Here is a 27,725-nt window from a genome sequence, read left to right as displayed (position 1 = left end):
TCCTGATGAGACAGCTTCTGTTATGTTAAGTGGTTCCAGGACAGCTGGAAGCCCAGGTTTGGGTTCATCAACTTTTCCCCAGACAATACATTCACTTTCTGGTGGTAGTGTGACATTGTCCTCCAGGAGCACACGGGCCACAGAGTAGTTACCCTCACTTCCTCTAATGACACAAGCTGGGAGTGGCTCTTTATCCACAAATACTTGGCGACCAGCAAAGACAGTCATCTTGGCTGCCTGCATTGCATCAAGGCCTAGGAGCAGGGCATCATGAATCTGCCCAACAAAGACCATCCAGTTGAACTTGTGCGGCTTCTTTGCTTCCTGTGGCAGCATGTTATAAACTTCTTCTGAAATTACTGTGGCTTCTGCGTCAGTGTCAACAACTGCTTTAACAGGTAGGCCATTGACAGTCATTTCAACTTGTAAGCTGGGACCCTTTTAAGTTGTACGTCCGAGTTGTGGTGTGAAGTGCTGAGCCTCCCTTCTTTCGACACCCCTGTGAGATTCAGAAGTAGACTCCCAGGGATTGTTTCTGCGCCGACTTGGACTCGGTGATCTTGAACACTCCCTCATCATATGCCCAGCTTCACCACAACAAAAACAGATGGGCTTGTTCATTTGGCTTGGGCTTGGTGACCGGGCCCGGGAATTTTGAGCAGGTAGCTGCCGTGATGCCATCTTGTCACTTTCTTGTTCTTGTTTTCTGTTGGTATAGACTAACGTAGCATTTCCACAATCAGCTGACACGGTCTGAAGGCATTATAACTTCAAATTTAGCTGCTCCACTTTGTCCATAAGCATTTTAAACTGATCCTCTGTTATATACTTTGGGCTCTGGAGGCATCTGGAGGTGGGGCAAAAGTCATCAAGAACATCTCCGCCCTCATCAGCACAGGAAATATGTTTGGCCCTCCCTGCTCTCATCTCAGCCTCACAACCCAGAGTTGCTTTAAAATTGTGTTTGTGGGCTTCAGTGAGCTTTTTTGCCTCAGCCAATGATGGAGGGTCACAATTCATTACTTCATAAGCTACTTTTTGGTTCCTTAGGCCTTTCAGGAAGACATCAGTTGCCAGCTGATCCTGGAGTAATAAATCTGTTCCTGGATATGCCAAGCTCACCAGGCGTCGCACTTCCTCTGCAAACTCTGCTGGTGATTCTTTGCACTGACGCAGCTCTCTCAACTTCCTGCGAACAGTGGTGAGGGGGTCTTTTACTCCAAATCTTTGAGTAAGCTGCTGTTTGAGGAGAGTGTAGTCTTCACGGATGTGTTCAGGTAAGGAGCAGACATAACGTATTGCAATCCCATGAAGACATTCATGAAGCTTATTTACTCTCTCTGCCCCTGTCCATCCACATTTACGAGTCTGACGTTCAAAGGGAAGCAAAAATGAGTCCCAGTCCTCTCTGCTGTCATATGTGGCCAGCTTAACTTTGGCTGCGTCATGTAGGAGTTGCCTTGTCACCTCATGCCGACTCTGGCCAAATCCTTCATATACATCTTGTGAAATAGGATGTGCCGCAAATGAGCGCTGATGTATGTCTCCTACTCTACGTCTAACAGTTGGATCGTGGATGGCTGAAGTGTTGGACGGGCCTGCATTACGTGACCTTTGCCGAATTACTTCCAATTCTGCAGTAAAAGGTGTGTGTGGTTGAACACTGGATGCTTCTGAGGTGTCCTGTAACATTAAGGGAGGAAGGGCAGCCCCAGGGTTTGGGATTTGGCTGCTTGTTGTTGGCTGCACTGCTCTAGATGTCTCTCTTTGCTCTGCTGTGACATGCTGTAGCACTGATGTTAGCAGCTGCTTTAACTGTTTTGACTGATGGTCCAACAACATTTGTAGCCACGATGGAGGTTGGTCAGATGGAGCTGCTGTAGCTCCCAGTAGTTCCTCATTTTCATCCATTAATATTATTGTTCAGTTATTATTATTCTGCGACAGACTCTCGCCCGGAACGTTAGCTGGGGATAGGCACCAGCAACCCTCCCGACCCCATTAGGGACAAAGGGTGAATAGAAAATGGATGGATGGATGGATTTATTATCGTTATTATTATTATTATTATTATTATTATTATTTTATTTTATTTTTTTTTATATAGTCACTTGTGCTGCTTTGTTTTAGGCTTCAGCACGTCCAGCTACTGTTTTCACAGTGAGGCTGCTATTATTATTTTTATTTTCTTCTGCCTTACTTTTATTGGAGCCATTCATCCGAAAAAAAAACACCCAAGACATCCCTCCGGGAATCCAGTCCAGAAGACCAAAGTGTTGCTTATCCACAGGGTGCTTGGTCTCTATGTGGCGAAGCATTTTGAAGCTTCATTGCCTCTAACGAATCGGCCACCATATCATGCAGAGCTTGGAATGTGGGAATCACATACAGGGATAAATCCATTCTCCTGTCTCTTCTCTGGGCCTTTTTTCTTTGCAAAGAAACTTTCCAAATACATCTGATCTGTTTCTTACTTATTTTGCTGCTTGTAGGCTCAATGTTGCCGTGCAAGACGTAAACGAGAGAATCCGGTTAAAGGATTTTCAAAATAAAAGATCCTCCAGACTCAAATAATACATGAAACGGAAATATTTAATTATTTCTTGGGCGACCCGGCACCACTATTGTATTGAGTGTAGAGAAGAGCGCACAAGTCCCCCTAGTGGATTCTTTGGATTAAGGTGCCTTAGGTTCAGTGTTGGCATAGTTACTTTGAAAAAGTAACTTTAATCAGATTACTGATTACTCCTTGAAAAAGTAACTTAGTTATATTACTGACTACTTGATTTGGAAAGTAACTAAGTTACAGTAAAAGTAACTTTTTAGTTAATTTCAGCAGTTGTTAACAACAACGCTCTGCCTCCTGTGAAAATTACATTGAGCTTTGCCAATTCTTAATTGTAAGCTATTTTATAATGGTAACATCAACAATGTGTCTCCACTGATAAGATTGAACTGAAGAGGAGATTGTAGAAAAAACAGTACAAAAAATAAAAAACCTGAGTAATTTGTGTGGTCCACTGTTGTCTGGAAAACTCTAAGAAGGATTTTAAAGCCCCCCCCCCACCTTCAGGTTCTGCGTTACGGCCCTGCGTTTGGTGTCACAGCGCACAGAGCTCCTCCTGCAGCTCCACAGCTCAGATGGCTGCACAGATTTGTGACACGTATCTTAATATTAATAATTATAGTGGTGTTAAATTGCCATTATAATCATTGCCAACTACGGACACGTTCATTAGTGGCTGTTTTCACGTTTATTGCGCTGTTCATATTAGTCTCGATGTTTGCAGTTTTCTGGAGCGCAACGTGAAGCTCGACGTCTTTCAGAGGTAATACATTAACTTGACATTAACAAAGACACAGCGGGACGGATCATCCGGGAAATGATGGACAGGGAGAGACTGACTAAAACTAGCTTAATGACGGACAAATTCTGGGATTTATAATGAGTCTCTGCTTATTTCCAAACCCAAATGAGCAACTTCACGTTCAAAAACGAGCCCAAAAAGGCGCAACCCGCCACTCATTAAATCTGCAAGCGACTTTAAAAAAATTAAGCCCAAAGCCGTTTATAATAATATGACTTGGCGACAGAAACTCAAAATAGTTCCAGTTTTTCCACCAACAAAATGCGCATCTCCCTCCATTGTTTACATTTCTGTCGCATAGAGACGTCGGTCACTCGACAAGACGAGTAGAGGAAATACGATTAAATAACAAAAGAAGATAGTAACGCACAGTGATTTTGATAAGTAACTGTATTCTGACTACTGGATTTGAAATAGCAACGCGTTATATTACTCGTTACTGAAAAAAGTGGTCCGACGTCAGTAACGCGTTACAAATTAACGCGTTACTGACATCACTGCTTAGGTTGTAGCAGACTGGAGATCCAAGTCTCTCATATGCCTTACCTTTTAAGGCTTTAATTTTAAAGTGTTAGCAAAACTTATCAGACTCAACTGTGTGTGTCACCATCATATTTATTCAAAAATACTCTGCCCGGTTTAGCTAAGAGAGCATTTTTTCAAGTGCTGAATTTACACTTTATTTTTTAACATACAACACCAACACTGGAAGTCTAACACTTTTGATTTTGCTGTGCACGGTGTTTGTTACTACGCAATAGCCAGCCCCACCCTCTCCTCACAACTCCTCGGCTGACTACTGACCAGTTCTCTGTCTAACAGGTCCGGAAAATCTCTAAGACCTGGGTCTTACCCTCAAAAAGATCTATAAGAGATAATCTGTTTAAACCGGTGGCGAAAGAGACTCGTCTAGCTCTAACTACCTCCTATCCAGAAGTTATGACCCTTTTCAGTTAAGAAACAATCAACTGAGTAGCCCTCACAGCTGCATAGCTTCAATAACCACTTCTGTTAACGGTAGCTCTCTTTCTAAAATATAACGTGCACTTAGAACCGGCTAGATATTATTTAGTGACTAAGATTTAAGTCCCAGGGTCATTATTTACACTCACCAAAGGAAAGTCCGAAGCCACCACATTACTGGAATCATATATACTGGTTTTACTATAACTAGAAGAACTGTGATTCAAATGACTCAATTAATTTCAATGTCCACAACCTAATCAGAATTTTAAAATATATGTATTTATTAAGCAAACTTTAGCAGGGAAAATGACAGGAATACGGATTTACTTGAGATTACATCATACAAATAAAATCAATACAATTTAGATCAATTTAACCTTTTCCTAACAACCTCCCTACCCTGTCATCTATCTATCAAATAAGGCTTTGGGGTGCGGCACAACTCATACCCATCGGTGGAATTGGATCTTGGCAACAGAAGTCCTTGTAGTCCTTGGTCAGAGTCTTTATCCTTGAACCATAAATCCTCCTTGGAACCGAAACAAAATGAACTGTCTGCTATATCCAACCGAACAGCTCCTGGTCGATCCTGTGACTTTTGTTCAGTTCCCCAAGTCTGTTGCGATGAATTTTGAAATCCTTGGGTCGAGCGCAGAGTGTTGAAATCCAATGCGGAACCAACGCAGTGGGTCGGTGGATCTCGCCCTCTAGTCCGGCGTGAGGAGCTCTGTCGTCCTCCTTGTGAGGCACTTTCCTTGGTTCCAGGGTGTGGTTCTCTGCTGGTCTTCTTGCTGCACTTGTGTCGAGTCTCAGCGCCGGGGACGAAGAACATCGTATCACCTCGGTCTCATGGTTTTATACTTTTCTGCACTCGTGGGAGTGTACCACAAATGGAGAGAGAGAGATAGCAGGAGCGCTGCATGCCTTTGCAATGACCCGATTGCGAGATAATGTACTTGTGACACCTGTGACTGTTGGAAACTTTCCGTGAATAGCAACAGGCATACTTGTGACATTTGTGACTGTTGGGACTTTCTGAGCAGCAGCAACAGCTGCATGCACTCACAATGCACTCACACCCCAACCTTATACTTCTCCTTTGATTCTATACTAACTTTAATCATACAACTCTAATCATCAATCATACATGATTTGATTTTGGGTCCTTGTTACAACATTATTAAAATACAGAGAAACATACATGATTTGATTTCGGTTCCTTGTTACAACATTATTAAAATACAGAGAACATATTCTCATACAAAGACTACACAGTAAGCAATCATTATTAATCAACCTACAGGGCTGTGGCAGTCTCCTAGGCATTTTATGATCCGTTTTTCTGCAAGAACCTGGACAGATCTCACATTTACATACTAGATTTCTTAACAACAGTTATGACACTACTAATTCTTAATTGCATTTCAATAAATATACAATTTATTAAATTACCGTAAATTACAAGTTAATTTAAATTAAATGTTAATTTAAATTACATGTTTAATTTAAAAAAAGATGTAATGCTTAAGAAAAATTGTTTAACAAAGCAAACATAGGTCCAGTCCAGAGGCTTGTAGAATCGTGCCGTCAGCCTAAACTGCAATGTAACGCTGTAATGCAAGGGTGTAACTTTGTGTTGCAAGTTGGTGGGGGCGAAGAGGAATGAGGGGGAGCGGGTGAGGGGGTTGTTGAGGCGCAGATGCACCCACATTTACTGGTAGACCTTTTCTTTTTTTAGTGCTAATGTTATACGTCTCAACAGGACTGAAACAGTTGTAACAAATGTTTTTTTTATGCCTCCCCTTCTCCTTTCTTCCGAATGGTAAGCCTGTAAACAAGAACAGCTTAAGCAAATGAGAGAACAACCGCTGTCTTCTTCCCAAAACTCTGTGTCTTTATTACAAATTCTCAAAATTATGAAATCATGCAATCATACAATGAACATTCCTTTGTGCATTCATGTCCATGTGTTCTTCCATTGCTCCAAAACAACCATATTCTGTCTACTTCAATAAACAGCATCAGCCCCCACCAGCTGTGACAGCATCCAAAGGCTAAATCAAATTCAATTCAACATTCAATTTAAATTCTACAAATTTACATAAAAAGAAAACCCATTTCTCAAGTTCAGAGAAAAATTTAATCATATTATTAGTTATATAATTTAATATTCAGATGTTTAGATGACTCAATCTAGTTTAAGCTATTACAGTAGAATCAATTACACAGTAGGGGGAAAGTGATAATGTCTATAATAAATGTTTGAAACTCTGATGAGAACTGATTTCACAAAGAGTAACCCTAACACTTCCTATTAATAGATCACACCACAAGTCAGGATACCACCGTAACCTTAACAAGGTTGGGTCGGGGTGTGGATCGGAGTTTATAGATACATGTAGCAAACTCTCTATAAAGGCTGTTTTACGACAGTTATAGCTAAAAACCGTAATTATCTCTTTTTCCCTTGAACGTCTAAGAACGTCTAGCATGTAATTACAAAATCAACACCAAATTAACTTGTTACTGTAGAGGTTAGTAGTGTGAAGCTGGTGGAAACTGTCCCCGCTAAAATGTAAACTAGAACAGCTTTAGCGAATGAGAGTCCGACCGCCGTCTTCTTCCCCAAACTCTCTCTGAGTGAGGAGGCGGGACTCCTCACTCTAGGTCTCCTGGTGGAACGCTGTCTATAATTTGGTTCCTTTTTTTTTCTTTATTTGATTTGATGTGGTATTTCGGTCAATTTCACTCTAAAAAAACATATATAATGCATCGTAATACTAATAATTTATAGGGTGGCTTTTACCCTTAAATTTTCTTGACTATATAATCAAATCATTATTACAATCTCCCACTTTATGGTGTAACACACTAAGAATAATGCAAAAACTTACATGTGAATGCCAGACACTCTTATTCAATAATACGATATACGTCCTGATCAGACTTGTCAGATTAATAGTATATTTCGAAAATAATCTTTTAGCAGGTATTAAACATACTACAAAATATAAATATGTTAAAACATACATAATCTAATTAATCTATATAATGTCTTTCACTTGCTGATGGAATTACTAACAAAGTGACTTTTCAGTCATATTCTAATTTATGGAATGAGTCTGTATATTTGCTGAATGCTTACCTACTTCAAGTTAAGAATTAAAATATGTCAGTTTATTTAGTCAAAATACTTGCTTATTGCTTATTGCATATTGTAGATCTATAGTCAGAGTACTGAAATCAAAACTTCTCAAAATATTACCACTGATGCATGATGTCCACTATAGCGGACAGGTGATAAGTTGTAATTATCTCCAATTATAAAAATGTTATTTGGAGAGTACGTCGGTAGTAGTAGTCTGTATTTTTTGTTTTTAGTTAGTTAGTTAGGCAGGTAGGTAGGTTGGTAGGTAGGTAGGTAGGTAGGTAGGTAGGTAGGTAGGTAGAATGAAATTCATTAGAAATTCCATAATTAATTCATTCATCATGGAATGATTTCTAATTCATTCAATAAATTAGAATGACTTTTAGTATAAGTAGTATACTACTTATACTAAAAGTCATTCTAATTTATTAGAATGATAATAAATCATTCTAATAAATGATTACTACTAAAAGTAGTATACTTTTAGTATACTACTTATACTAAAAGTATACTACTTATACTTTTAGTATAAGTAGTATATATATATATATATATATATATATATATATATATATATATTTATATATACTACTTATACTAAAAGTCATTCTAATTTATGGAATGAGTCTGTATATTTGCTGAATGCTTACCTACAGTTGAAAACAGTTTCACTATTCAGTAATATTCTTTGTGAAGAATTATCTCATAGTTGCCTTTATTGTCTGATATTATCAAGTGCTAAAAACTTCAACAATATGAGATTCTGTAACAATCAAAATGTTATTAAGCTTTTCAAAAACAGAATAATAACTTCTGTATAAACCAAAAGAATCCTTGTAAGTCCAAACTTTGTATTGTTTAATTATGTGATTCTGACTCCACAGCTGTCCCTTGGTTGGCAAAACCTTTGCCCTGCTGACTTACACATAGCAGATGAGATATGATGTGTCTTTAATATAGCAAATAATAAATAGGCAAAACCTTTTTTGGGTCTGGTTTGAGCAGGTGGTAAATAGATTGACCATCGATGTTACTAGATTCTATAAAATTGCTTAAATCTGAGATGCTGATGTTTTATTATGTGAAATATATTTTCTCTCTGCTAATAAATCTGTAGTTTGGTTTCTGTCATTTCTAGAAACAAGAGAGAACAAATTGAATTTCTATATAATGGCCCATAATTTATTTTTACTTAATAGAAGCCATGATTTAAAATGTAACAAACTTTGGCTCCTATATACTTTATGAAATATTTCATCCTATTTGAGGATTTCTCTGAATATTTCTACGTTCTACGAACAAATGATGCAATTTGTCCTGGGAAAAATGTAGATTAACGGGTGATTGTATATTTTTTTTCTGTCTGTCAGATCGCCGTCATACATACTTGTTGCCATGGCAACCAATAAACAACAGCCCCAGGAGCGCAGAGTAAAGATTACGTTCAAGGGCATCAGAAATTAACACTTAAAAACTTCCCCAAAAGCATTTCTCACACAAAACATACGTACAAACACCGTACAGAACATTTTGTCCGTTGCAGAGTTATGTTTTTGAATTTCCATTTTGCGATCATTAGGATGTGATCGCCTGAGCGGTGGGTGATTAGCTAAATTAAACACCCGCACTTCTGATTATCTGTCAGAAAATGTATGTGGGTTGCCTTATTTTTGTGTTAATTGAACCAAGCTAACATAACTAACTTGCGCTCCACTTTATATATATTTTTTTTCAATTAAAGCTTTTTACTGACCTGTGAAATAAGATCCTTTTGAACCTTGTTATCTTACTATTGTAGTGTTGACAATTAAAATCAAAACTTTGCGTCCCCTTCTCATATTCTTTGCTTGATTGCGTCATTTCCCCGACAATTGACATTTCTGACTCAATGTAAAGCAACAGCAAATGTGGCTCACTGCCACGGCGCGCACAGTAAGTCACATGATGTCCAATCCACTAGATCACTGAGCACACTTGCCATTTACGTTTTACAAAGACATTTTAAAAAGCATTACCTGGCCGTTAATGCTTTGAATACAACTTGCAGCTGCTGCAGAGTTACATAGATGAAGGTGTAACATGCAACCCACAAAAACAGGTTAATTAATTTATACTATAGGCTATATAGGTGTGAGCAACAACAGAACACACAGTGTCTACAAGAAAAGAGCAAAATTTAATATAATAAACAATTGTGGATCCACATTTAAAACAGACAAACAAATACTGAGCACTTTAAAAAAATAAATAAATAAATAAATTGAATACTTCAGTCTCCAATGCATCAATTGTTCAGTCAAAGTCTCTCAGCTGGTGACCAGTCGGGTCACTACCCGTGCGCCTGGTTCTCTACACTTTAAAATGTAATAAGTTCACTTTACTTAAAAAAAGTTAGGAAACCGATTGCCTCAAAATCTCCAAGTAAAGTAGCTAATTCATTTTAAGGTGTTTAAAGGCAGTAAACTTGAGTGCCGTTAACTCAAAATCATTAGTAAAGTTGACTATAAAATGTCAATTATGACTACTTCAAATTGTGAGTTATGCCAATTAAGCAGTACTCATAAAAATAAGTTATACTTACACGTTTAAGAGTTCACATTACTTGCAAAATATCAGGAAACCAATTGCCTTGATATGTTCAAGTAAGATGAACCAAAAGTGTTAAGTTATTGGAACAAAGAGCCAACAGACACAGTTTGAATGGAAAAAAATGTTTAATAATTAAACAAGTTCACCTTAAATACAAGTTTCTCAAGTGTGGTTACATACACAATAACCTGGATACAAAGTTTTCCAAAGACTTTTTCAGGGAAAAAAAAAAGACAACTTTTTTTCTAGGGTAGCCTTCAATCTAATATTGAATCCTTCAAATGGCCCTCAGTCTTTAAAACTTTGAGAATCCCTGCTTAAATGTCTTTCTTGACTGGTGTGAAACAAAAACTCAATTCTCAATACTAGAGCCCAACATTTATCATAACATTGATAAAGTAAATAATGAAGTAGTGAAGTGAAGTAATGTTTCTCCTCATTAACATAAAACCATTTAGTAGTCTGCAAGTGCAATGATGCTCTCTCCAACAAAAAAAGAATCAAACAAGAAATAAAAATCCCTTTTCCAATGAGGGTAAAGGTATCAACGTTGATCCATAATGTCACATCACATTCACTCACTGAAGATTTTTGAGTGATTGTATTTTTGGTTTTAGGGATTTATATCCAAGTGAGAGAAGCACCCTTTGGATGAAGTCAACTGTACTTCAGTTGTTGAGGGTACTCCAAATTCAGAGAATAAATAAGTCCAAAGAGCAAGCACATGGCATGTGGAAGATTCCCAAGATCATTCATGACAAGACTTCCTCCCAAAATGATGGCAGTACTTGAAGACTGGAGGTGCAGTGAGTCAGTGGAGGCCTGCCTGTCCTCAGGAATGATGGTCAGGATCCCAATGGGGGTGTGAGACACGTCTGGGTCTTCGCAGTCCTAACAACAATAAACACCACAATTACATATCAACATAACACTTCTTTAGGGTGACCAGACGTCCTCTTTTTCCCGGACACGTCCTACTTTTCAGACCTAAAAAAATGTCCGGGGGGAATTTAAAAATCGTCCGGGATTTTGGTCAACTGCCTCAAAACACATTACATAGCTTACAGTGCATTGTGATTACATTGGCACTCCGTTCCACTACTCCATTCCAGGTTTCTTTGTATGGCAAAGAAATCGGTAGCACGTGTGTCCGCTGTTGAAAGGGGCGGGACAATCAACCCCATTGGCCGACACGAAACCAGACCGCGCCGGCCATTGGCCGCTCAATCCGTCAATAGAAACTAACACTAAAGGCACATTTCACATTTTTTGAAGATTTTTAGCACTTTTGATCTAAATTTAGGAACATATTTATTAACTTATTTTTTAACTTTATTACCTTTTAGCTCTTTTGGTAGAATAAGACATTAAATCAACATCTTTTATTTTACTTGTGTTTTTAAACACTGGGTTACACAGGCATATAAAGAAAAAAGGTACAGGAAATATTGGTGGGGACTGTTCCCTTCAGGCCAGAGTTGGTGGGGACATGTCCACACCAGTCCTTCAGGAACTTATGCTTATGCTGTAATGTAACAAAAGTTACCTCCTGCAGCTTTAATGTCACCTCTTACTATTACCACTTTCTTTCACTCTTCCATGTTTTAACTAAAGTATAATTGCTGTACTGTGATATTTTTTGCCTAGATCATTGTGAAGCTGTCTCCACAACAAGACAAGACAACGAGGAGAGATCAGAGGTCTGTCCTTCTATTTCTCACTACCTCCTATTATTTTGCTGTGTGACATAACTAGTCTTCTAGTTCTGTTTGGTAGAGAGAGAGTGAACAAAGACCTTACATTTTTTAATTTGATTTTGGATTTTTTCTTTTTGCAGGGGGAATATGTGCTGCCGTCAAAAAAACTAAAGGAGAAACACATTGATGTTATCCAGCAACTTGAACAAACTATAGAAGATCTCAGGACTAAGATTGCTGAGTTGGAACGTCAGCCTCCTCTTCTGGAGGAGAAGGGTATAACAACCATCACCTCCACCACCGACAGAGAATGTGGAGGAGGTGAGAGCCTATTCAGGTCTCTCTGTGATGCTCATCTGCAAACAGAGGCAGAGGCCTCTCTGGGATGCCAGGAGGTCAAGTCAGTGCAGACCTCACCAATGGATGATAGTTTTAGGTTCAACATGCTCTGCAGAGGGCTGGATGGAGGCTTTCTACAGCCATCATCCAATCATGATTGTTCATGTCAACTAGAGCCTCGTACTACACCTCTTCTGCATCAAGGAGAAAGTGTAATTCTTCACTCATGCCTTAATTTGGTCCCACCTCCTCCTCCACCACTTCTTCCCCCTCCTCCTTCATTCCCAGGATTTCCAGGCCCTCCACCACCGCCTCCTCCTTTACCAGGATTTCCAGGCCCTCCCCCTCCACCACCACCTCCCCCTTTACCAGGATTTCCAGGCCCTCCCCCTCCACCACCGCCTCCCCCTTTACCAGGATTTCCAGGGCCTCCCCCTCCACCACCACCTCCCCCTTTACCAGGATTTCCAGGCCCTCCCCCTCCACCACCGCCTCCTCCTTTACCAGGATTTCCAGGCCCTCCCCCTCCACCACCACCTCCTCCTTTACCAGGATGTTCAGGCCCTCCACATCCTCCTCCAGGATGTGGGCCTCCTCCTCCACCACCAGGAGCTACTGGCATACCACCAAGTCTTCCAGCAGAAATGGGTTCATTGCCCCCTCCAATGCCACTGGGTTTGTATTCTCTACCTATACCTCAAGATAAACCATCCAGAAAAGTTGCAATGGAGCCACCCCGGCCAATGAAGCCCCTTTATTGGACCAGGATCCAGCTACCCACAAAAAGGTATTGATGTTGACCAGACAACTGTGATGTTATTGGCAAGACATTACTATTGATTTGGTTATGCTTACTTAAAATTAGGGGTCAATGACTTCATATTTTTTAAAGTCGACCATAACATGACAAAGTCGAGTTGATTAGTCACAGTGACGTCATAGTGACGAAAACGAAAATACATCACAGCAACTTACAACCTTTATTTGCTATGTTCACGGCAAATATTAACAAAAAATGTTATGTTAAGTCTATTATGCAGAATTAAAATAACAAGAACCGGTCTACATGTGTTTTGTGGACTTGGAAAAGGCATTTGACCGGGTCCTTTGGGGAGCTCTGTGGGGTGTTCTCTGGGAGTATGGGGTATCGGGCCCTTTGATACAGGCCGTTAGGTCCCTTTATAACCAGTGTCAGAGTCTGGCCTGCATTGCCGGCAGTAACTCGGACTCATTTCTGGTGAGAGCTGGCTTGCCCTTTGTCACCAATTCTGTTCATTACTTTTATGGACAGAATTTCAAGGCGCAGCCAAGGTGTTGAGGGGATCCGTTTTGGTGGCCTTACGACGGCATCTCTGCTTTTTGCGGTTGATGCGGTCCTATTGGCTTCATCAGGTAATAATCTACAGCTTTCACTGGAGAGATTTGCAGCTGAGTGTGAAGCAGCCAGGATGAGGATCAGTGCCTCCAAACCCAACGCCATGGTCTTGAGCAGTAAAAGGGTAGAGTGCCTTCTCCAGTTCAGGGGGTATGTCCTGCCCTAAGTGGAGGGGTTTAATTATCTCAGGACCTTGTTCACAAATGAGGGAAAAATGGAGTAGGAGATCAACAGACGGATTGACGCAGCATCTCCAGTGAAGTGGGCGCTGTACCGGTCTGTCATGGTAAAGAGAGAGCTGAGTTTACCAGTCGATCTACGTTCCTACCTTCGGCTATGGTAATGAGCTTTAGATCATGACCAAAAGAACGAGGTCACAGATACAAGTGGCCTAAATGAGTTTTCTCCACTGGCTCTCCCTTAGAGATAGGGTGAGAAGCTCGGCCATACGAAAGGGACTCAGTGTAGAGCCACTGCTCCTTCATATCGAGAGGAGCCAGTTGAGGTGGCTCGGGAGGCTCCTAGATGCCTCCGTGGTGTGGTCTTGCAAGCACTTCCCACCGGGAGGAGACCCCGTGGAAGACCCAGAACGTTGGAGGGAATATGTTTCTCGGCTGGACTGGGAATGCTTTCCCAGTGTACCTCTGCGACTCAACCCCGGATAATAAGCGGAAGAAGATGGATGGATGAAACAGAACAAGACGCAGAAGCAGAACATTCATCTGCTGCTGACTCATTTGTCAGCAGCAGAGCAAAGGTGGTCCAGAAAGGTGGACAAAGTTGGGAGGGAGGCATCCAGGAGCCTCCCGAGCCACCTCAACTGGCTCCTATCGACATGAAGGAGCAGTGGCTCTACACTGAGTCCCTTTCGTTCCTCCTTCTTCACCATTAATAACCGCCATTCATTGGGCTGGTAACAAGCAAAGCTGGTGCTGATGATCAGTTTAGCAGTAGATATAGGAGGCAAATTATTACATTGACCACAATTATGATTTTGGAACATCATTAAACAAACTTATTATGAACAAATCCCATTTGAGTAGTTAAATTCAGTGCACCCACCTGCAGCTCCTCCGCCCCAAAGTGCAACAAGATACTCCACTGACTCAGCAGCGGGTCTCTGACTTTGCTGAATGAACCAACATGCAGAACAGTGGCAGAGATCATCTCTATCAGATCCTCAGAATGCAATTTGAACTAACATTAGCAGCCTCCTTGTTCAGCTCAACACTTCACTTTTTGCAGTGGAGGGTGGTTGTTTACAGTGCAGGCGAGTTCCAGTAAGCTTCTTAGTATTGAACTTGTACATTACATATATCACATGCAAACATCCGCAATTGGGTAAAAGTTAAAACATCAACAGAGTTCACACCTCAAGAGAGGGTGAACTCTCTTGACCATTCTCAACCAGACCCTTTGTAGCCTAAGAAGAAAGATTACTTTAAACTTATGTCTTATGTCTGTATTTTGGCCTGTGGATAGATTGGCATGATTTAAGCTATACAATCATGAAAATAGTTTTTCTAGTTAGTTCTCAAAGTTTTGGTTTGTTACAAGAAACTCTTGAGACCTTTTGTGTTTTTCAGGGACATTCCTTCTTCACTTGTGTGGGAGTCAGTTGAGGAACCTGATGTGGACTTTGACGAGTTTGTGGCACTGTTTTCGAAAACAGCAGTTAAAGAAAAAAAACAGCCACTCTCTGACACCATAACAAAATCCAAGGCAAAACAGGTCTGTGTGTTAAGAATGTTTTATATTTTGTATATTCTACAAAGCAAAATCATAGAGTTAATACGATTTGTCAACAATTGAATAAATAAATTATTCAAGTTTCTAAGAGATAAAGACACTGAAGTTCACATTTTTTTTCTTTATATTGGCATATTTTAAAGAGACATGACTAATATTTCTCCATGTTTTAGATGTCTCTGTTGCAGAACAGCTTATTCAAATGATTACATGACCTACTCTGCAGCCATCAAGTGCTGGAGAAGCTTGTTAATCACTGACTTATTCAGGCTTTGTGTGCGGCAAAAGGGAAGCACCTAAAATATACAGGGCAGTGGTCCCTGTTGACTGGTTAGATTCCACTTACCATCAATCAGTCTAACAAAGCTAAAAGTAAAACCAGGACAGAGCCAGTTATACTAAACAAATGCAATATTTAAGATGCAAAGTTTGAAAATGTCTTCAGTATATTGAAAGACTAAATTAAACCTTTGTTTTTTTTAACCACTTCATAAGATGGTTAAAAAATCCTGATACTTTCTCTTAACCTAGCAAAAGAAGGCTGCTGTAATTTTTGATAAAGACTGGATTTTACACATTATGTATGTGTTCTATCCATCCTAGTTGTTTGCTGTTCTTTGATTTTTGTTTTTATAGCATACAGCTTTGCCATAATTCCATCCCGATTCGTCAGTTTGCCCCATTACAATAAAATGTTACTTTTTCCCCATTCACATAGAGAGCAAATTGCTCTAGTTCTAAGTAGTTTTCTGTCCCCTCTATTGCTTTTCACATCCATCTGTTTCTACTGCCATTGTCCATGGGGCTGTCTGAAACATTAAATACTCAAAGCTCTCAACTGAATGATTTAAATCATCAGGTTGATGGCCTTTTGACATGACCAACAGTATATCAGCAGGACAAAGCATAAAATGTGACAGTGACACCTGCCTGTGGCAGCCTTACCATGTTGCAAGACATCCCCAGGACACAGTGCTGCCACCACCGTGGTTCAATATAGGTTATGGTTATGAGCTATGCCTGGTTTCCTCCAAACTTGACTCTTGGCACTCACACTAACAACTTCCATCCTTATCCTTGAAAATTTTCTTTCATGGTCAAAGTCCTTCAAGTTCCTTTAGGTAATCTCCAGACAGGCTGCCATGTACCTTTTAGTAAGGAGTGGCTTTCATATGGCCATTCTATCATACAGAATTTATCAGAGGGTCACTGGAGAAATGGTTGTCTTCCTGGAAGGTTCTACTCTCTCTACAGAATGCAGTAGCTCTGGCATTGTGACCATCGGGTTCATGATCTCCTCTGTGACTAAGGCTCTTCTCCCCTCTGCTGGATAGCAGTCTAAATTGCTCTATAAAGAATCCTAGTGGTTCCAACCATCTTCCATCTATCAATGATGGAGGCCGCTGAGCTCAATGGGACATTCAAAACACCAGACATTTTTTCTGGATCCTTCCCCAGATTTCTGCCTCAACACAGACAATCCTGTTTTGGAGGTCATCAGGCAATTTCCTTTGATTTCATTCTTGGTGTTTGACCTCTGACCTACACTGTCAATTGTTGGACCTTATATAGACAGTTACGTGCCTTTCCAAATCAAGTAATATAAAGCAAATGTACCGAATTTGAGTTGTGGAAACATCTCAAGGGTCATCAGTTGAAACAGCTCAGTTTTGAGCTCATGGTTGAAAGGATAAGAATACTTTGTAAAAACGTTATTTCTTGTCTTTTTTGTTTGTTTTAAAAAAAAAAAAAGGTTTTTGTGGCAATAGTTGCATTTATTTAAGTGAAGTGACACTCATGTAGTGCTATTTTTTTTTTACTCAAAGAACCTTTTCAATGAAATCAGTAATTTCCATTTGCATGCTAATGATGGCAAGCAACTGAATTGTCGCCACAGCTTCAGTTCTCTGACAGAGGCGAGGCTGCTGCATTGTGCCAACGGCTCTTCTAATCAAGGCAGAATGAGGATCACTCCGCGATCGCAGGGCAAAGTCCTTGCAAACTCATTGTAGGGACTTTGTCACTGATTACATGTGCCCTCCCCCTCACCCCAGTGTCTGTTTTTAATAAATTAGCGAAGTCCTCAAAACATCTGTCCACCTTGTCATAATGGGGGATATTGAGGAAAGAGATTAATACTATTTGGAATAAGGCATGTGGAAAAAGTGAAACCCTGTGAATTTTTCCTGAATGCACCTGTATCTGTTACAACTTGTAACTGACTTTGGGTGTTTTTTTTAGGTTGCAAAGCTGCTGAACAACAAACGTTCTCAGGCTGTTGGGATCCTCATGTCTTCCTTGCACCTCGACATGAAAGATATACAGCATGGTGAGCAGAGAATCTGAATTAACTGTGCTCAGCATTATACCTTTTTATTTTTGTTGTCCACATTTGCCTGGGCACTTATGCTGTACAAAAATAATATCTGAATATGGAATTGTAATTGCGTAGTTGATTTTATAAAACCAAGACTAAATCAGGTACCCATGTACACAGCTTTGTCTGTGATTTTTCATTGCTGAAGCACTGTGACTTTGTAAGACAACCTTTTGACTGATGGTTCGTTGGTCAGGGCCACAGTCCACAGCAAAAACCAATCACCATTCAGAAGATTTGATTCACATGCCAGAATATCAAGGGGCAAATGTCATGATTCTTCCACACATGAATTTTCTAGACGGAATGTGGTTTTGGAAAAACTTCTACCAAGTGATGCCATAGATCAATGTTTCCCAATCCCGGTCCTCAAGGCACACTGACCTGCATATTTTAAATGTTTCCCTGCTTTAATGTACTTGAGTCAACTAACTGAAATAAGCCGGGCTGAAGCAAGGAAACATAAAACATGCAGGGCACTGTTCCTTGAGGACCAGAGTTGGGAAATACTGCCATACAGTACTTCAAGTATCAAATGTTCAACAAAATCAAAATGTAAATGTGTCCTCATTCAATATGTAGAATTAAGCTTGGGCTTGCTTCACCTTTTTTAAGTAAGATTTTCAAGAGGAAAACTGTAATACATGTTTTATGAAAAATGAAGATATTCATACTGCTATCTAAACACACTACAGGGTAAAGCATACAGGTGTGCCAATCTCCAGCAGTCATTAGGCTACAAAAATTCTAACTAAATCTGGAAGATAAAACTGAACTTGAAAAGGAAAATTTAACTAAACTGGATGTAATCAGGGGCGCCGTAAATGGGGGGAAATTAGGACAATTCCAAGGGGCCCCCTTCACAAATTATTATTTTTTTGTTCATAGAAATAAAACAAATTGGAGCCCTGTTAATTACAAAATTAATCATATTGTGTTTTCTAATAATGTTTTTAGCGATAAATGTTAAACATGACCTCTCCCAGAACAAAAAGCACACATTCATATTTGCCCTGAACATTCCTGGACCTGCATGAAATGGTTCATTCCTGCTTGGCACACTTAACGGTGACATAATGGGCATCGAGATAGATAAGGTCAGTCTCTGGCATAAAACAAGCTCCTTGTCAGTGATCCTCATGGCACTCAGGATTACCCACAATACAGTAACCACAATAAAATCATTGAAAATTACAGTGATAGCATAGTGGATTTTGTTTACAGTAAAGGAACAACCAGTGTGTGACCTTTTCAAAGAAAGTAAAACAATTAATCAAAATGCTCTGAAAAATAAAATAAATTGTTAACATTTTATTTACTGGATGCCACTCTTATATTTTAGTATATATAAACTTGCCTCTTGGAACATTGCAAAAACATAAATTAACATATCTTTATACAAAACTGTTAGTATAAAACTCAGCCTTATATTAACCATCTGCTACAAAAGACTTGGTAAAACATACCTGTATTTCACATAATGGGCATCAAGGTAAGTCAGTCTCTGGCATAAAACAAGCTCCTGCAAGGCGGAGCCATAATGTCACCGAGTGGGAAATTCTCATCACACTTTCTCACGAACCAAACATTTCTAAAACACAATAAAAACGATATAATAGCAGAACTAGCATGACCTGGATTAAACATATTTAAATAATATGCAAAAACAAAAACCATAAACATATTTTGTAAAATGCATAAATAATATTTCTTTATCACATACCTCGTCAGTGATCCTCATGGCTCTGAGGATTACCCATAATACCCCGTTCTTACTAAGGTGAATGCAATACAACATTTTACCAAGAGTGTCAATTTTAACCCAGTTTTTTTCCAAGAGAGGTGAGTAGACTGTGTGAGTTTATCAACCATTTAGCATAGTTAGCTTAGCTACAGACTATTGCTTGCCTCCATTTCACAAGCATTTAATGAATTAAGGAAAAAAATTACCAAGGTATTCATATATTTAACCCCTGTGACTTTTACCACACTTAAAAGATGAGTTAGCAGCTGCTCTGACCCATGTTCCTCCTGACCAGACCTCTCCTAAGTGAAATTAAAGCTGCAGTATGTAAGTTTTATTTTAAAAAATTAATAAATTAAATTTTACATATTTGTTAAACGGTCATTATCAGGGCCATGCAGAGACCTATGTAGGGGTAGGGGCTCAAATTTAAAAAGGGGCACGTTGAACAAAAACTCTGTACAACCAGTGTTGGCATAGTTACTTTGAAAAAGTAACTTTAATCGGACTACTGATTACTCCTTGAAAAAGTAACTTAGTTACTTTCCAAATCAAGTAGTCAGTAATCTAACTAAGTTACACTAAAAGTAACTTTTTAGTTACTTTCAGCAACTGCTAACAACAACGCTCTGCCTCCTGTGAAAATAACATTGATCTTTGCCAATACTTTTTTGTAAGTTATTTTATAATGGTAACATCAACAATGTGTCTCCACTGATAAGGCTGAACTGAAGAGGAGATTGTAGAAAAAACAGTACAAAAAAAAAAAAAACCTGATTAATTTGTGTGGTCCACTGTTGTCTGGAAAACTCTAAGAAGGATTTTAAAGCCCCCCCCTCCCCCCAGCCTCCAGGTTCTGCGTTACGGCCCTGCGTTTGGTGTCGCAGCGCACAGAGCTCCTCCTGCAGCTCCACAACTCAGGTGGCTGCACAGATTTGTGACACTTATCTTAATATTAATAATTATAACGGTGCTAACTTGCCATTATAATTATTGCCAACTACGGACACGTTTATTCGTGGCTGTTTTCACGTTTATTGCGCTGTTCATATTGGTCTCGATGTTTGCAGTTTTCTGGAGCGCAACGCGAAACTCGACGTCTTTCAGAGGTAATACATTAACTTGACATTAACAAAGACACAGCGGGACGAATCATCCGGGAAATGATGGACAAGGAGAGACTGACTAAAACTAGCTTAATGACGGACAAATTCTGGGATTTATTATGAGTCTCTGATTATTCCCAAGCCCAAATGAGCAACTTCACGTTCAAAAACGAGCCCAAAAATGCGCAACCCGCCACTCATTAAATCTGCAAGCGACTTTAAAAAATGAAGCCCAAAGCCGCTTATAATAATCGGACTTGGCGACAGAAATTCAAAATAGTTCCAGTTTTTCCACCAACAAAATGCGCATCTCCCTCCATTGTTTACATTTCTGTCGCATAGAGACGTCGGTCACTCAACAAGACGAGTAGAGGAAATACGATTAAATAACAATAGAAGATAGTAACGCACAGTGATTTTGATAAGTAACTGTAGTCTGACTACTGGATTTGAAATAGCAACGCGTTAGATTACTCATTACGGAAAAAAAGTGGTCCGACGTCAGTAACGCGTTACAAATTAACGCGTTACTGACATCACTGTGTACAACAATATAGTAACAACCCATATTGATCAAGAATCTAATTGGATCATACTATATCATTGCCATCATGCATGGAAATGCAAAGCAAATCTAGTCTATATTTTTTCCAACAGGTATAAAGTTTCTGTTTCTGCTGCTGACAGTCCTGGAGGGCTAAGTTGATCTGAGACTGTAGCTGTTAAACAGACCAGAGGAGAGAAAGTCTGGTTATAAAGTTATGAAATAAGCTAATTTGCTGCCATTTCACTAATGAAGCCCTAATAATATCTATTTAACCTCTAGAACAACCTGACTGCAGACTGATTTACAGATCCAAAAAGCTCAAAGGGGTTTGATGTTAGCAACTCTGAGACCTAGAATTATAAGATTGGGATATCAAGGCAAAGAAAACTCAGTAGCTGCTGGTAGGGGCCATTCAGGGGCCTCCAGACATCCAGGGGCCTCCAGACACTCAGGGGCCCCTAGAAATAGTTTAATTGTAACACAGACCATAGATCTAAACCTGTAGCATCATTTATAGAGAATGACATTGTTATTGCATTTTATTTAATGCATTCAGCTGAGGAAAAAAAAAAAAGTACATTTAGGATTTAATTTAATTAGTTTACTTTGTAAAAGCAGAAATAATCATCTTGATAGTTTGATTATCTTACCATGGCTACAATATGGTGTAATCTATCCATCCATCCATCCATTTTCTGAACACCCTTCGTCCCTAATGGGGTCAGGAGGGTTGCCGTTTCCTCTCCAGCTGCGTTCCGGGCGAGAGGCGGGGTCACCCTGGACAAGTCGCCAGTCAGTTGCAAGGCAACACAGAGGCATACAAGACAAACAACCATTCACACACACACACACACTCACACCTAGGGAGAATTTAGAGAAACCAATTAACCTGATAACCTCATGTTTTTGGACTGTGGGAGGAAGCCAGAGAACCCGGAGAGAACCCACCATGCACAGGGAGAACATGCAAACTCCATGCAGAAAGAATCGAACCCAGGACCTTCTTGGTGCAAGGCAACAGCTCTACCAACTGCGCCACTGTGCAGCCCATGGTGTAATCTTTGTGTTTGAATTGGTTTTGTTCATAAATATATCACAGCAAATAACAAATATAATATAAACCAATTATATTATTATGTTTTAATAATATAAATTGTTATATTATTAAAATATAATAATCTAGAGGTCTCCCTCTAAATTATTATATTTAGAAGGAGACCATGCCAATAAACCTGGTCTCCCTCTCACAGATTCACCTTATTAATATATAAACATGTTTGTGTCATGATGGGTTCAGTTTTTAACAAGCCCACATGCAGAACACAAGACAGGAGAGGTAGGATCAGTGTTAAATGATTTAATAATAATCACACAGTTATCGGTGAGAATCAGGATGGTCTGGTCCAGGGGAAACGACAGTGACGGCAACAATGGTTCACTATGAGGGAAGAGCAGAGTGGTGAGTTCAGGGGTCGTGGGAGGAAAGGAAATCTCTCAGGAATAACAGGCTGATCTTACTTGTAGTAGATGACCGGAGTCTTGGAGGGGAAACAATGTTTGTCCGGGGTCTCGGTTCTTGGTAGGTCCAGGAAAAAATGGAGGAGTGCGGCGGGGAGCGGACAGGTAGGCTCGGGTGCAGCGGAGAAACGGAGGAGTGGTGCGGCCGCCAGCCGTGGAGTCCAGGAGATAATTGCAAAACAACGAAGAGGTGAGTCTGGGAACTCGGGCAAACTTTCCACAGCGTCACGAGGATGGTTCATAAACCAGGAATTCGACCGGGATCTCATCAAGGGATCACCTAAAGGCAACGGAGCAAACAAAGATAATTACTAGAATGTTCAAGGACAACTAGAAACACAGAGACGGGTTCAGGGGGCTCAGAGGTACCGTGACTGGCTAACACTCAGGCGACGCTGGACTGGCGGCCAACTCCTTAAGTCTGCGCCGCTGATGAAGATGATCCCGAACAGCTGCGGATAATCATGTACCGCACTCCAACCGGAATCTGTCGCCATCTGGTGGTAAAAGGTGATAAGGGCGCACAACGAGGAACGATAGTCAGAGATAAGGGAAGGGTCTAAGATGGAAGAACCCGAGATCCAGGATCGTTCCTCCGGACCGTAGCCCTCCCAATCGACGAGGTACTGCCAGCCGCGACCTCGCCGACGGGAGTCCACGATCCGGCGGACGGTGTAGGCAGGATGACCATCAATGTCACGGGGGGGTGGAGGGGGTTCGGCTGGAGGGCAGAGCGTGCTGGTCTGGACAGGTTTAATCTGGGACACATGGAAGGTGGGGTGGACGCGGAGGGAGGCGGGCAGACGGAGACGGACAGCAGACGGATTGATTATGGTTTCAATGGGGAACGAACCAATGTATCGGGGAGAGAGCTTCTTGGAAATGGATTTGAGCGGAATGTCACGTGAAGAAAGCCAAACCTGTTGACCTGGGACGTATATGGGTGCTGGTCTCCTCTTACGGTCAGCCAGGCGCTTATTTCTGTCTGCAGTTTGGTTGAGGTTACGAATAATGGTGTTCCAGACTTTCTGACAACAGCGGATGTGATGACGGACGGAGGTGACTGAAATATCCTTTTCCTCTGAGGAAAGAAGAGGGGGTTGATAACCAATGGAAGCCTCGAACGGGGACATACCGGTAGCTGCCGAGATGTGGCTGTTGTGAGCGTACTCCACCCAAGGGAGGAATTGGGCCCAGTCAGAGGGGTTGGTGGAGGTAAAGCAGCGGAGGGTGGTTTCCAAGTCCTGGTTGAGCTGTTCGGTCTGACCGTTGGTCTGGGGTTGAAAGCCGGAAGAGAGTGAGACAGATGCATTGAGAGCTGAACAGAAACTTTTCCAAACCTGGGAGATGAACTGAGGACCTCGGTCAGAGAGGATGTCTTGTGGGATGCCATGGAGTCGGAAAACGTGTTTGATCAGAAGTTGAGCGGTTTGAAAAGCTGTGGGTAACTTACGGAAAGGAACGAAGTGGCAGGCCTTGGAGAAACGATCGACAATGGAGAGGATGGTGGTCATGCCCTTGGAGGGAGGTAGGCCGGTAACAAAATCTATAGATACGTGAGACCATGGCTGTTTGGGAACGGGGAGGGGTTGCAGAAGGCCAGATGGTGGTTGGTGAGAGGTTTTATTTCTGGAACAGGTGGTGCAGGCTTGAACATACTCACGGACATCTTTATGGACAGAGGGCCACCAAAACTTGCGGTTGACGAGTGCTATGGTACGGCTGATTCCGGGGTGTGCAGAGAATTTGGAGGCATGGATCCAGTGGAGAAAACGGGCTCGGACTGAGACAGGAACGTAGAGCTTGTTGGGTGGACAGGTGTTGGGTGCAGGTTCTGTCAACTGAGCTTGTTTAATGATGTCTTCAATCTCCCAGGTAACGGTGGCGACGGTACAACTGGGAGGGAGAATGGAGGCAGGAGCCTTCTCGGAATCATCAGGTGAGTACAGGCGGGAAAGTGCGTCAGGTTTGATGTTACGGGAACCAGGGCGATATGAGATGGAGAGATTGAATCGAGAGAAAAACAGTGACCAGCATGACTGGCGTGGGTTGAGCCTCCGGGCAGACTGAAGGTAAGACAAGTTCTTGTGATCGGTCCAGACCAGCACCGGATGCTCTGCTCCCTCCAGCCAATGTCTCCATTCTTCCAGGGCTAATTTTATAGCTAATAGCTCCCGATCTCCCACATCGTAGTTTCTCTCAGGAGGTGATAATCTGCGGGAAAAAAAGGCACATGGGTGAGTTTTATTGTCGTGAGGAGAGATCTGGGATAAAACTGCACCAACTCCGGTGTCTGAGGCGTCGACTTCGACAATGAACTGTCGGGACGGGTCTGGCTGAATCAGGATGGGTGCGTTGGCGAAGAGGGCCTTGAGGCGTGAGAACGCCGCTTCTGCCTCCGGAGTCCAACTAAAAGGGATCTTGGAAGAGGTTAGTGCAGTTAGTGGTAAAGCTGTCTGACTGTAGTTTCTGATAAAACGGCGGTAAAAGTTTGCAAATCCGAGGAAGCGTTGGAGCTGCTTGCGGGTTTCAGGTGTGGGCCACTGCAGTACTGCCTGGATCTTTTCCTCTGTTGGCCGTACCTGTCCGCCCCCTAATATGAAACCCAAGAAGGAAATGGACGGCTTGTGGAACTCACACTTCTCAGCTTTGACAAATAGTTTGTTCTCGAGTAGTCTTTGGAGAACCATGTGAACGTGGCGTTTGTGTTTCTCTAGAGTCTGTGAATAAATGAGAATGTCATCCAGGTATACGAAAACAAAGATGTTAAGAAAGTCTCTTAAAACATCGTTTACTAGGGCTTGGAAAAATGCAGGCGCATTGGATAAGCCAAATGGCATCACGCAGTACTCGAAATGGCCAGTAGGGGTCTTAAATGCGGTCTTCCACTCGTCACCCTTGCGTATGCGCAGAAGATGGTAGGCGTTTCTCAGGTCGAGCTTGGAAAAAACTGTAGCACCATGCACTGGTTCGAAGGCCGATGATAATAATGGCAGGGGATACTTATTCTTAACTGTAATATTGTTTAACCCTCTATAGTCTATGCAGGGTCTCAGAGATCCATCTTTCTTCTCTACAAAAAAAAATCCAGCTCCCAGAGGGGAAGATGAGGTGCGGATTATACCGGCTGCCAAGGACTCTTTTATATATTTTTCCATAGTTTCTCTTTCAGGTCGAGAAATATTGTACAAGCGACTGGTGGGTAACGGAGCCCCCGGCAGGAGATCTATGGAACAATCATATGGACGGTGAGGAGGGAGAGAAAGAGCCTTCGACTTACTGAACACAGGAGCGAAGTCGTGGTATTCAGAGGGGATTGTGGAGAGATCGACCGGGTCCGCCTCCTGAGGCTCAGCCGGTGGAGGACCTGGAGGAACAGCTGAGCGGAGACAAGATGAGTGACATGAAGTGGACCAGGATTCTAGGTGTTTTTCGGTCCAGTTTATTTGTGGGTTATGAATTTGTAACTAGTGGAAACCTAAAATTATGGGGGAATTGGCTGATGAAAATACAAAAAATGAAATAAACTCACTGTGGTTACCAGAAATGATGAGGTGGAGTGGTTTGGTTTTATGTGTGATGTGTGGCAGCGCTTTTCCATCTAATGCAGTGACTCGCAGTGGAACAAGTAGTGGTTCGGTCTCTATTCTCATTTGTTTAACCAGGGCGTTGTCGATCAAATCTTGCTCGCAACCAGAGTCGACTAGGGCGGATAAAGAAAATGACTGGGTCTGAATCAAAATGGTTGCGGGCAACAGTAAGCGAGGAGAGTCTCTTTCGCTGGGATGGTCCGCCAACCTCCTCGCCGTTACTGGCGGACTGGGAGGTTTAAACGAACCGGACAATTGGCCAGAAAATGACCCGGGGAACCACAATAAATACAAAGTCAGGCTGAAATGCGCCGCTGGCGTCAGGAGTCAGGCGAGTTCAACCTAACTGCATGGGCTCGGGTTCCTGAGAGGCTCGGGGCGGAGAAACTGCCGAGGGGGAAGCGGAGCCACCGAGGTGTCTAAATGGTTGGCTCCTACGACCCCAATCTCTCCTTCGGGACCGGATTCTGTGATCCAGTCGGATGGTCTGGCTAATTAATTCCTCTAGGGTCCTGGGTTCTTCAAAAGTAGCCAACTCATCCTTAATGTTTTCATTTAACGCATTATAATATGCGCTCTTAAGCGCGGCTGGGTTCCAGCCTGTCGCTGCAGCCTTGATGCGGAAATCAACGGAAAATTCCGCCACAGTTCTATTTCCTTGTTTAATATTCCACAACTCTCTGGAATTAAATGACTGGTCAGCATCTTGACAAAACACCTGTCTGAACTCTTTTATAAATTCATCAAATGAACAGCCATAGCGTGCTGGATCTGGGAAACGAGCTTCGGCCCATAACAAAGCTTGTCCCGACAATGAGGACAGGACGTATGCAATCTTGGAGCTGTCATAAGGGAAGCTTCTTGGGGAGTGATTAAACATTATCGAGCATTGAAGGAGAAAACCATTACATTTTCTCCGGTCACCTGTGAATCTTTCGGGTGTAGGTGGACGGACCTCAGAAAACGTGGATTGGATCTCCGGAGCTGGGTTTGAAGCAAGAGCTGAGTCAGAAGCTGGAGCTGGGTCTGAAACTGGAGCAGGATCTGGAGGAGAAGTTTGAGGGGCTGAACCTCGAAGGAAACGGGTTAATTCAGACAGTTGTTGGTTAGTTTCAGTTTGGATTCTACTTAATTCTCTTAATGCGTTTTCATGAGTTTGCAATATAGATTGTTGTTCGGCTAAGGCTCTCTGGATTGCGTCTGCTGGGCTGATTTGTTGGCCTGAGTGTTCTGTCATGATGGGTTCAGTTTTTAACAAGCCCACATGCAGAACACAAGACAGGAGAGGTAGGATCAGTGTTAAATGATTTAATAATAATCACACAGTTATCGGTGAGAATCAGGATGGTCTGGTCCAGGGGAAACGACAGTGACGGCAACAATGGTTCACTATGAGGGAAGAGCAGAGTGGTGAGTTCAGGGGTCGTGGGAGGAAAGGAAATCTCTCAGGAATAACAGGCTGATCTTACTTGTAGTAGATGACCGGAGTCTTGGAGGGGAAACAATGTTTGTCCGGGGTCTCGGTTCTTGGTGGGTCCAGGAAAAAATGGAGGAGTGCGGCGGGGAGCGGACAGGTAGGCTCGGGTGCAGCGGAGAAACGGAGGAGTGGTGC

The 27,725-nt window shown here is 41.7% G+C and overlaps 1 protein-coding gene across 1 annotated transcript in view; it reads left to right on the top strand.

Annotated features, from left to right (window-relative positions):
- Positions 1-27,725, top strand: part of LOC122822913 (formin-2-like) — a 97,785-nt gene that overhangs the window by 21,058 nt on the left and 49,002 nt on the right. The window contains exons 5-8 of the mRNA XM_044102002.1: positions 11,719-11,771; positions 11,909-12,894; positions 15,069-15,213; positions 17,473-17,560. Of these exons, the coding sequence (XP_043957937.1) occupies positions 11,719-11,771; positions 11,909-12,894; positions 15,069-15,213; positions 17,473-17,560 (1,272 nt within the window). The remainder of the gene's footprint in view (positions 1-11,718; positions 11,772-11,908; positions 12,895-15,068; positions 15,214-17,472; positions 17,561-27,725) is intronic.

The sequence above is a fragment of the Gambusia affinis genome, linkage group LG20, assembly GCF_019740435.1.
Source record: "Gambusia affinis linkage group LG20, SWU_Gaff_1.0, whole genome shotgun sequence".
In the NCBI taxonomy this organism is placed as follows: Eukaryota; Metazoa; Chordata; class Actinopteri; order Cyprinodontiformes; family Poeciliidae; genus Gambusia; species Gambusia affinis.
Note: the sequence above shows the minus strand (reverse complement) of the source record. Positions and strands in the feature narration are given on the sequence as shown.